Source organism: Acinonyx jubatus, chromosome B1 (genome assembly GCF_027475565.1).
Source record: "Acinonyx jubatus isolate Ajub_Pintada_27869175 chromosome B1, VMU_Ajub_asm_v1.0, whole genome shotgun sequence".
NCBI classification, from domain to species: domain Eukaryota; kingdom Metazoa; phylum Chordata; class Mammalia; order Carnivora; family Felidae; genus Acinonyx; species Acinonyx jubatus.
In genome coordinates, this window is record NC_069382.1 from 34,960,695 (window position 1) to 34,971,238 (window position 10,544).

Below are 10,544 nucleotides of genomic sequence, written 5' to 3' on the forward strand. Positions count from 1 at the left end.
TCCCCTGCTCACGCTCTGTGTCTCTGTCTCTCAAAAATAAAGAACCGTTAAAAAAATTTTTTTAAATACTTCTTACTTTTGTATAGGAAATTATCTGTTTCTACAATGATCATTCACTATTGAAGCATTTCATTTCTGTGGTAAGTATACATTTATATTTCAAATGAATGATAGAATTTCAACCCACAAAGCATATCAGAAGATTTTCACTTGGAATTATTTTTAGAATGCTCATTTACGTTTGAAAGTGACCATTTCAACACTACCATCAAGTCAGAATGACATGCCTGTTCACAATTCTGAAACTGTTGAGGCTGATTAGCTATGACAGTAATGTAAGCAGTCAAGCAGTCATGTGATCACTGGTCACATAGGAGTTCAGGGATGCCAAACATGATGGTGTGGTAGATATTTGGCCATTCAACTCTGCAAGGCCAAAATGGAAGTTAAAGAGCTAATTTTGACTGAATAGCAAATTCTGGTAGAACATGAAGATTGAATCCAACCTTTGGGACATCTCTCTATCTGCTTCTTTCTTCCGGCCTTCACTATTCTACATTCTCTAAAAAGGCCTTACTGTAACTCTTCCCAATCCTACTGAAATATCATCCTGGGGACCTTCAGTGACCCTGTGGATGTCCAAGCACATATGACCCTTATGGCTCCTTGAATCCCACCCCCTCTGTGGCCTTCACCTCAGCCCATCAGGCAGCCCTTCCAAATGGCCACCCCCTAGGTCTTGTCCCCAACTGCTGCACATTTGAAGCCTGGGAATCCCACTTTGCAGCCACAGCACCTTTCTTGTTTGCGGCTTCCTTGCATCCTCATTCCCAGCACAAATGTCCATCAGTCTCATGGGGACCTCCAGTGTCTTGATCCCCCTGCTCCCTGCTTCCCCTGGGACCTTTGACCCATGGTGGGGTATATAACCACTTTCACCACCACTCAGCAGTTCACCCAGCCCCTCATCCCTCGACACCTGCCTTATGAAACTCTAACCCTGGATCAGCCAGCAACTCTTGCCTGCAAACCACAGAGATAAGGCCCACACTGCGTGGATGATCATCACTACAGTCCGAAAGACTGGCAACGGTTCCCCTCCCCTGCAGTGTCTGGTCCTAACCTTTCCAACCTCACCCAGCCTCACCCTCTTTCCGCTCAGCAGACAACCTCAACTTCCCATGTGGCCTGCTCCCAGACCCGAGTCCCCAGCCCTCAGAGAAAGGGGCCTTTTAAGGCTCACCTCCCACATCCGGAGGCTGGGCCTCCTCCTGGGACCTCCAGCTGGACATTGCTGGGGCTCTTACCACTACATACAAGCTGAAGACTCAATTTGCCCTTCAAGCTTCCAACTCAGTAAGACCCAGCTTTCACCTACATGTACTTCAAGCCCAACATGTTCTAAACCAGTCCCTTCATCTTTCATCCAACCCCTTCCTCCCTTATCACATCAGTTCCAGGTATGTCCCCACCTAGCACCCAAGCCAAGACCCTGACTCGGCTCTCCTTTCCCACAGCCAGTCAACCACTTAGTCCAGTTGATTCCACCTCCTATATATTTCTCAAACCCAACGCCTCTCCTCTGAACCTATGTACAGTTTTAGTCCTTATCCAGACTATTGGGAAATGTGTAGAGTGTCTCCAAAGATGGCTTGCACATTTTCTTCCAGCCCGTGAGCCTCTGTACCACTGCCTTCATCAGGCAGTGGAATGCCTCTCCCCTCCCTTGAGTCTAGATTGCCCCATGAGCTGCTCTGACCAATAGGATGCAGAGGAGTGATGCTGGGTGGCTCCTGAGGCTAGGCTTTTAGAGGCCTCATTGCTGCAGCTTGGGCTTTCTGCTCTCCCTCCCTCTGCTGTAGCTGCCCTGCTCTAGGGAAGTCCAGGCTAAACTCCAGTGATTTAGAGGGCTTAGTACCCAAAGCCCAGGACACCCTCCCCCCCGTCTCTCTGGCTAATCCCTGCCACCCCAAGGCACACTCTGGGCTCTGTAACTGCAGGCTCCTGCAGGCCCTGTAAGGTGGCCAGGATGTTTCCTGTTCCTTGCCTTTGCTCGCACACTGTCCTGTGTCCACAATGCCCTTCTCCCCCACTCACTCTTTTGCTTCAAGACCTAGTTACCCTCCTCCCCGACCCTCCAGCCCCAGGCCCAGTCACCATCCTCTCGAAGCACTCACTGTGTGCCTCTCATGTCACCATAACACCTCCCCAAACTGCACTGACCGTAATTCTCATGTCAGCTTCCCCATGGACCGGGAGCTACTGAAGGACAGGATATATTTTCGACTCTTTATAATCCCCAATGTCTAGCATATGTTGAACACACAATAAGTGTTTGATAAGTTAAACAAAATTTGCTAATTCTGCTTTAGTCTTATTCCATGACTGGTATTCTTGCCCTAAGGAGAACACGAGTGCCTTGAGCCAGTGACACGATCTTTTGTCCCTTACACCGCAGGAGCACAGAGCTGGGCATATGATAAACAAACTCAGACTCCGATTCTGGCCTCAAGGTCTGGCCAGGTGATTCGGAGCCCCCCCACCCCATGGCACTCACAGGTATGAAAGGGTGTCCGGTCAGGCAGAGAGCGAGTTTTCCTCCGGATAGGCAATGACTTTTCCATCTCTTCTTTCAAGATCATCTTTCCCAAGTTGGAAGTAACCTGGAGAAGGAGAAAGGAAGATGGGTCCAAGACTTCTACCCGCATTTCTCATCTCCAAAAGGTTCAGAGCTGGGTATCTGCAGGCAGGACTGGGGACTGGTTTCCGAGTGGCTCGGTGGTGCCCTGGAGCCTGTGGGGCCTGTCACTGTCTGATGCACTGCCACACTGGGTTTGGCCACCCTGGAGAGCAAGGAATCAGCGCAGCTCAGTGTAACTGTATCCTAGTGGCTTCTGCATCCCAGAGCACAAGTCCGTGCCACCGTCAGTGACCTTTCCAGGACCCCCAACACCCTTTCTCCTGCTCTGGAGACCAGTGGCCTGCTCTCTCCTTGCTCCTCTTCCCGTGAACTTAGTCTACTGAAGCCTAGCACTGTGAGGGGGCACCCTTTTCTTTCCTTTTGACCCTAAATTAACTAGTGTTTCCCAAAAGCAGTACGAGGTCCTGGTGTCCATTCGGTAGCAGCAAGCTGAAGTCCTGGGAAGAAGGGGGGTTCCTCGTGTTCCTATAAGGATGTTCTTCAGGCATGACACCATTCAGAACAGAACAGCTAGTGAACCAGAACTTTTGTCCCCAAGAAGATATAGGCAGTGTGTCTGGGGGGTAGTGAGATGCTACCTTACTGAGTTCCTCTCTCTGACGCTCCCTGAGAGCCTTCATCTCTTCCCCAGAGTCGTCATCTTCCTCCTCTTCCTCTTCCTCTGCGCCCCTCCTCGATGCCTTCCGCTTCCTCCATTCTGTCTCTGGGGAACACAGGCAAAAGCAGGCTCGTCAATCAGCCATTCGCTCAACAAGAATTTGTCAGGTGCTGGCTTTGCGCGTGGCAACTGGGCTACACCTTGAAGAGAACACTACAAATTATTTTGTAAAAAAATAAACTAAAGGTAACGTTTTCTAGCCTTGTGGTAAAGCTGAGTAGGCAATGCACACTCACATGACTTAAATTTACAGGGGACTAAACCCTTGTCTTGCTCCTCTTTCTCTTTCCCAGAGCTCCTGTCACAGAGCTTGGGAGGCAGACTTCTGGTAAATGTCTGCTGAGTGGCCAAATGAAAGGAAAGTGAATGAAAGACTAACAAGCAGGGCCACACACACCAAGAGCCATTGGAACACAGGGAAGGGCGATGAGCTGAGAGGGCCATGAAGGACGTGGGGTGGGCATGGGGAGAGGGTGGGTTCATGGAGCTTCAACAGCAGCCCTCGGGAGGCAGTATCCCAGGCTTCCCTTTCCCCTCTCCAACACAGTGTCCTACCCACGACGGCCAGCGACGGGGGGCATGGCCAATAGTCGGTTTCAATCTTGGCTGGCTGGTTGGGGTCAGGCGGCTGGGCTGCAGGGAACTTGGAGGACTCGATGATGAGGTCCTCGATGAGGTGCTTGCTCTGAGGGCTCCCTCCCATGGACTCTGCAGGTGAAGGTCAGGGTCAGCCCATACCCCCTGCCAGGCCACCTCGGCCTAGCCCAGCCCCTAACTCCCTCTCCTGTCCTCTTTCACACCTGTGAGACCATGGGTGTAAACACAACACACAGCAAAGAATACAGAGCAGAGGTTATATGCTGTTATGAACAGCTATTCTCCCACGGTCCCCTAGCCGGTGGCGCAAAGCGGCCCAGGTCAGTGAGGGGAACCCTCACCTCTCTGCTTGTAGATAGGTGGCTTCTTGTAGATGTTGGAATCTGGGCGGGTTGTCTCTGTGGACAGGGAGCAAGAGCAGATGAGAAGGAGGATATGCTGATGGTGGGCGAGACCAGGCCAATGAGGAGGCACAAATGGAATGGAAGAAGGCAGGAAATTCATGGGCTCCTGCCAAGAGCCAAGACAGAACTGGAGTTCCTAGAGCTGTCCGTCAGGGGATTGGGACTTTTCCCACTTTTCTAGTTGGGTGGGAGGGAAGGCACCATCTGCCTGTGGTCCTGCCATCAGGGGTTCCAGCCGATTCCATAGTGAGCATATACCCCAGAGAGTGGGGGACAGACAGTAAAAAGCTTGGGTTCCTGCAGGAAAAAGAGGTCCCAGGGAAAGGGTGCAGCCACAATGACAGTAAAGCCTACCAGGATGGTGGAAATGGGGTAGGCTGGTCCGTGGGGTCCCAGTGGCTCTTGGGGCTGAAACCTGAGAGATGGTTCCAGGGGACCGGCTCTCTGCCCACACCTGCAGAACAGAAGTGTGGTTCACTGAAGCTCCCAGGTCTCCCACCCTACCCTCTCCAACCCAGAGAGACACTGCTTCACCTGACTCCACCATCTCTGTCCCCCCCACCCTGACAGCCCACAAGCCCCCAACCCCAGGGCAGAGGAAGGGTATCCAAGGACTCGACCTACTGATGATGTCTGACCCAGGGAGAAAGGGTTAAATGAGGTCCCGGGTCAGACAGACAGATGGACACAGAGCTGGTCAGCAACAGGATGAGGTCATCCCATGGGCTCTGCATATGTGTGGGGGAGGGGAGCTGGGCAAGTGTCAGGTGTGGGGCAGACTCACCTCTGGGGATGGTGGGGGGGATGTGGATTTGGGTGACAGTGAGCGCTGCGGATGGAGAGGAGGCTGGTCAGAGCCACAAGGGTAGGGGTAAATCCTCATCCCTAGAGCCCCGGAAGGGCCACTTCATCCCCCACCCAACTCTGCACCCTTGCCCGGCCAATTTCTGAGCCACCTCTTCTCTCTCAGTCCTTGCCAGTTCCCAGAACTGGCCCTCCATCCTTCTTCATCCTAGTGCTCTCCTGGGCAGAGCCCTCTCTTTCTCTGAATGTACGAAGAAGCCATGGATCTTGGAGCAGTGTGCTTGTGCTCTGAGGGCCAATTGAAGGTGGCTCTGACCCTGTCCTCAGAGCCTAGCGCCCAGGGGAAGGGACAAGACCCACAAGCAGCCAGGATGGAGTCTGGGCTCCCAGCAGGGTAGCCCCCAGCCTGCCCCCAGCCCACAGTTCAGCCATGACACCACCCCTTTCTGGAACACGGCTTACAAAGTAGCTGCCACAAGTTCTCTCTCACACTTAAATAGCTGGTGAGGTGGGAGGGCAGATGTATTGCCTCGATTTACAGGAGGGGAAACTGAAACCATACTTTCACGCAGGTCACTCAGCTAGGAATTCCAGCCTTCTCGTCCAGTGCTCCTGAGGGCTTTTGGCAAATTTGCTTTTTCTGTCCACTCACACCCTTTTCTTCCATTACCCCCCCCCCCCCCCCCCCCCCCCGTCCCCACCACCGGCTCTGTGAGGCTGCCATTCAAACATGGCCTCCCCACTCTCTGCATGGAGCTTATCCTCCAGCCTCCGGCCTGTCTCTGCCTGCTCTCCACAAACACTGGGTTGACCATTGGTTGATTTCTGCCCACAGTTCCTTTTCTCGTTTTGGAGTCTGGCCACCAGGAAAGGAAGCATCAGAGGGATTCCACCTCCTACCCGGTGTGGCTGGGGGAGCCCTTTCCCCCAAGTCCTGTCCAAGAGGAGCCTCCCACCCCTCACCTCCCGGCTTCTGGGAAGCTCCACATGTTCCAGGAGAGAATAGGTAAAGTGGGGCTCGTAGATCATGAGGTCAGGCCGCTCGATGTCCAGGATGGCCTTGTCCTTGGGGATGGCAGCCAAGTCCTTGTAGCCCAGCACCTGATTGTCCATCTTGGCCTGAAGGGAAATGGTGTGAATGGAACAGATGTGCCAAAAGCCTCACCTAGAATACTGGCCTTAGGAAGAAAATGGGCAGCCATCTGAGATGTCAGCTCTTCAAAGTTAATAATTCTATTATTTTAATTTTAAGAGTTTAGAGAGTTACCTTACAAAATGATAATCCTTCGCCTAGCATTTTGGGTACAATGAGGCAGGACCAGACCAGAGAAGGGGGATGTGGAGAACCTTCTCTGGATTTCTGGGTTCTCTCTGCCCATCAGCCCTGGCAGGACCATCGTCAGGGAGGCTCTGGGTGAAGTGGCCCAGCAGTGTCCCCACCCCATCCCTGTCCCAGCTTGGGGGTGCTGGTGGCCGAGAAGTACTCACCACGATGCTGGAGGGAGAGCCAGGAACACTGGAGCCTCGGGAGGAGCTGATGCTCCCAGGGGAGGTAAGTGGTTGCTGGGGAAAGTGAAAGGCGGGCGGGTGGGAATGAGCGTGCGTGCCAGGGCCGGGTGCGGGCTGGCTCTCCTCCGGGCGGAGGGAGGGAAGGAGGGTGGGGCTGGGGCAGGGGAGGGCTTCCTTAGGCCTCTGGGGCCCCGAGGTGCGGTTCTGCAGGCAACCAGCAGGTGGCACCGTCGACTCCCGACCTGACCCTCGGCGGGGAAGCCTGGCCCCACCCGGTGCCCAGGCCGCGCACTGCCGGGACGTGGGGGCGGGGGGCACCTCCCGCGCACCTTCTGCAGCCGTTCCATGCAGCAGGAAGCTGGCCGGTCCGGTCACCCGCAGAGCCCCGTGCGCGAGGGTTGACGACAGGGCGTCAGGCTCTGCCCGGCTCCTGGGCGCTGCGCGCTCCGGGCCACGAGAGCAGAAAGTGCGTTCCACCGGGCTGTGGCGTCCTCATCCCTCAGTGACTCTCCCGGCTGGTGACCGAGTGCCGGGCCTGGGAGGGAAGAACGTGCCAAGGAGGGCGGTGGGGCCCCGGATCTCTGGGAGCTCCGGAGAGCAGGGCGGAAGGGAGCCAGCGCCCTTCAGGGTTCAGGCTTTCCATTCGCTCAGCCCCGGGTAAGCAAGCGAGCACCCGTGTGGACGGCAAAGCGGGAAAAGCGGAGGGACTGCACTTGTTTTTGAGCCATTGTTCTCTGGCCGGAAAGGAAATGACTGCAGGGGTCACCCGTTCCGGTGCAGCCTCACATTCCGGCTCTGTCACACCTGCCCTGCCCTGGGGCTGCAGTCCGGTTTCAAGCCCTGGTTCTCACTCCTCTCGGCCAAGGCCGTGGCCTCTCTCTCTGGCTCTGTGCTGGCGCCTGTCCTTCTCCCTACTCAATCCATTGTCCATTGTGCCCCCTGTGTCTCAAATCCCAGGCAGGTTTAACACAGAGGGACCTACTGAACCTATCAGGTGAACAGACTGGGTGGAGATGCAGTGAAACTGACTTGGCATGAAGTGGCCCTGTCATGGGCTGGGGGAGGCCTCCTGGAAAAAGGGAGGGGAGTGTGGAGGGAGACCACATTCGGTGTCCCTGTCCCTGTCCAGCAGGCAGTCTCACTTGCAGGCATTTGATAGAGTCCCCTTTGGGGTCGAGGCCACATCCCAGCTCTGCACAGCCTTCTCAGAATGCCTGTGCTGAGGCTGTCCTCTGAATTGCTACTTCTCTACAAGGCAGGGCCCCTAGCTTCAGCAGGAAGGCATCCCAGCTGGCACTGCTGCCTCTTTGTTCCTGGGGAGTTGGGTCTTGTCTGCTGCAGTAGATTATGAGTTCCCTGGGGCCACAGTCCATGTATTGCCCTTCATCCCTGATTCCCTTAGCAATCTTCCCATCCCCCCACTGCCTGTACTAGACACATAATAACCACTCAGTGAATGCCTGGCTGACTTTCCAGCCATGGTGGCCATGGGCCTTTGAGTGCAGAGAGTTGATGGCTACAGAAGGTACAGGGAAGAGGCAGCATGAACTCTGGACCAGAGTACCTGGGAGTGAGTAGACTCTGCTACTCAGCAGCTGTGTGACCTTGGGCAAGTTACTTACTCTCTCTGTACTTACATTTCTCATCTGTAAAATGGAAGACAGTCATAGTATCTATGTCATGGGGTGGCTCTGCGTATTAGATAAGTTATAAAATGTGAAATGCTTAAAACATTATAAATTCTACTATGTGGAGTATTAACTATTATTATTTCTATTTCCCCAAGGGCTAATGAACTTTTGTGTCTTTTCTGTAGCTGTTCTTTACCACAGGGGGTAATGAAAGACTGAGGTCACTGGTGCTCCCAATCTTATCACCTGTTACTTTGTATCAGGCCATTCTTCTGCTCACCCTCTTTCCCCCACCAAAACCACCTGCTTGCTGCAAAAGCAGCCCTCACTCCCATGTCCCTGCTTTTGCGCATGCCCTTTCCACTATTCTCTGTCCCCTTCCATGTCTCCTAGAACCCACTAGTCCTTCAGGGGCCATCCTAAGCTCTGCTCCTCTGGGAGGCCTCCTCTACTATTCTAGGCCTTCTTATAACACTTCTCAGAATTCCAGTGGGACTGAAAAAGAAACCTGCATAACTTTGCCCTTGATTATATGTTGCCTAATGCCAGAAAATGTTTTTTCACTAACCAGAATGAGTGCTAACTTCTGGAGGACAAAACAATAACAATAGATACCATTTTTTGAATGGTCATGTTAGGTACTTTGATAAGCACTTTTTTTTAAAGATTTTATTTTTAAGTAATCTCTATGCCCAGTGTGCGGCTTGAACCTACAACCCTGAGATCAAGAGTCGAGTCGAATGCTCCACCAACTGAGCCAGCCAGGTGCCTCTGACAAGGACTTTAAAAGAATGATTTTGTTTCATCCCCCCTCAACAACAAAGGTAGACCCATTTTACAGATGAGAAAACTGAGGCTCAGGTTAAAAAGTTGTCCAGAGTTGTGAGCTGAAAATGACTGTTCTTCAGCATTGGCATGATTCAAAGTGCCTGCCTAGTGCCGTGTCAGGTGCATTGTGGGGATAGACTAAAATCTGCCACATTTCTCAAGTCTTTTTGAAATTCTAGAGTCAAGGCTTGTCTAAGACAGGACTCTGGCCATCAGAGTCCACTAGGTATTTGGTTCCCATGGAAAGACTCCATTCCAGAGCTTTATCCTTCTCTTGCCTTCTTAGCTCTCACTTTGTAATGCTTTTAACTAGGTGTCTGAGGATCAGAGTAAACTCTAATACATATTCAAGAGCTGTTAGTTCTTTTTCACTCCTCTCTGATCTTTACTGTGTTAGCAGCCATTGTCAAACTAACTATATACTTGGTTTAGCCTTAGAGCCAAACACTCATTCATCCATGTATCTACCCATCCTTCCATCCATCCATCCATCCATCCACCCACCTACCCAGGCATATATTGCTTTATCCATTCATCAAATACTTCCTGAGTACCTAATTCTTCAGTAACCACAGACAACACTCAGTGATAAGCCTTATGGAGAACAGAAAGATGAGTCAGGGGAGCCGAGCTGCCCCTCCAGAAATGAGGCATGTATGTAGATAACTTGCGCGCAAAGCAGAAAATTACATGTGCTAGATAAGATAATATAAGGAGCCATGAGAAGTCACAGGAGGAGGGAGCACTCCTGCTGGGGTGTTGAGAAAGGAATGATAAAAAAGATCCCTTAGAGGAGGTATTCGAGGTAGGCCTTGAATGCCCAGTTTGAGTTCATGTAAAAACCGAAGAAATGGATTCTTGAGAGATAAAGCAGCATGAGCAAAAGTAGAGATATGGGGAGCAGCACTGGGTCTGGCTAGGGAACAGCACATATGGCTAAATTATAGAGCTCATAAGGTTGAAATATGTTTGATGCAGGAGGTCAGAGGTCAGATTATGGAGGCCTCCAACCCAGACTAGGGGATTCAGACTGTATTTTGTGGGCAAGAGGAGCCATAGAATGCTTAGAAACTTTTTTCAAACAAAGAAGTGACAGACCCAAGCAGTGCTTTGAATGTGGCTTCAGCCTGGAAGACGAACTGGACAGGAAGGGGCAGTGTGGACAAAGACCAGCCTGGAAGCTACGGCAGCAGTCAGGCAGGGGCTTGTGAGGGTCTTGACTTGGGTATGAGGCCCATGATGGAAAGGAGGCAAAAGGGAGAGATCCTAGAGGCACAATGTGCAAAACAGACTTGATCTGGAGAACCCCTGGGGGATGGGGAGGTGGCTGCCCTCAGAGACAGAAGGGGAAGCATGGAGTTCACTTTTTGAGGTTGAGGTGGGTGCAGTCGATGAGCCCATGGGAACATCCA

General features: G+C 52.4%; 1 protein-coding gene across 1 annotated transcript in view; it reads right to left on the reverse strand.

The window, feature by feature from the left end:
• DMTN (dematin actin binding protein) overlaps window positions 1–7,143 on the reverse strand; it is a 19,281-nt gene extending 12,138 nt beyond the window's left edge. The window contains exons 1-9 of the mRNA XM_027077461.2: window positions 7,003–7,143; window positions 6,653–6,727; window positions 6,128–6,283; window positions 5,145–5,189; window positions 4,715–4,814; window positions 4,298–4,354; window positions 3,915–4,067; window positions 3,280–3,404; window positions 2,558–2,663 (exon numbers count right to left, since the gene is read on the reverse strand). Of these exons, the coding sequence (XP_026933262.2) occupies window positions 2,558–2,663; window positions 3,280–3,404; window positions 3,915–4,067; window positions 4,298–4,354; window positions 4,715–4,814; window positions 5,145–5,189; window positions 6,128–6,283; window positions 6,653–6,727; window positions 7,003–7,020 (835 nt within the window). The 5' untranslated portion in view covers window positions 7,021–7,143. The remainder of the gene's footprint in view (window positions 1–2,557; window positions 2,664–3,279; window positions 3,405–3,914; window positions 4,068–4,297; window positions 4,355–4,714; window positions 4,815–5,144; window positions 5,190–6,127; window positions 6,284–6,652; window positions 6,728–7,002) is intronic.
• Between the last annotated feature and the right edge of the window lie 3,401 nt (window positions 7,144–10,544).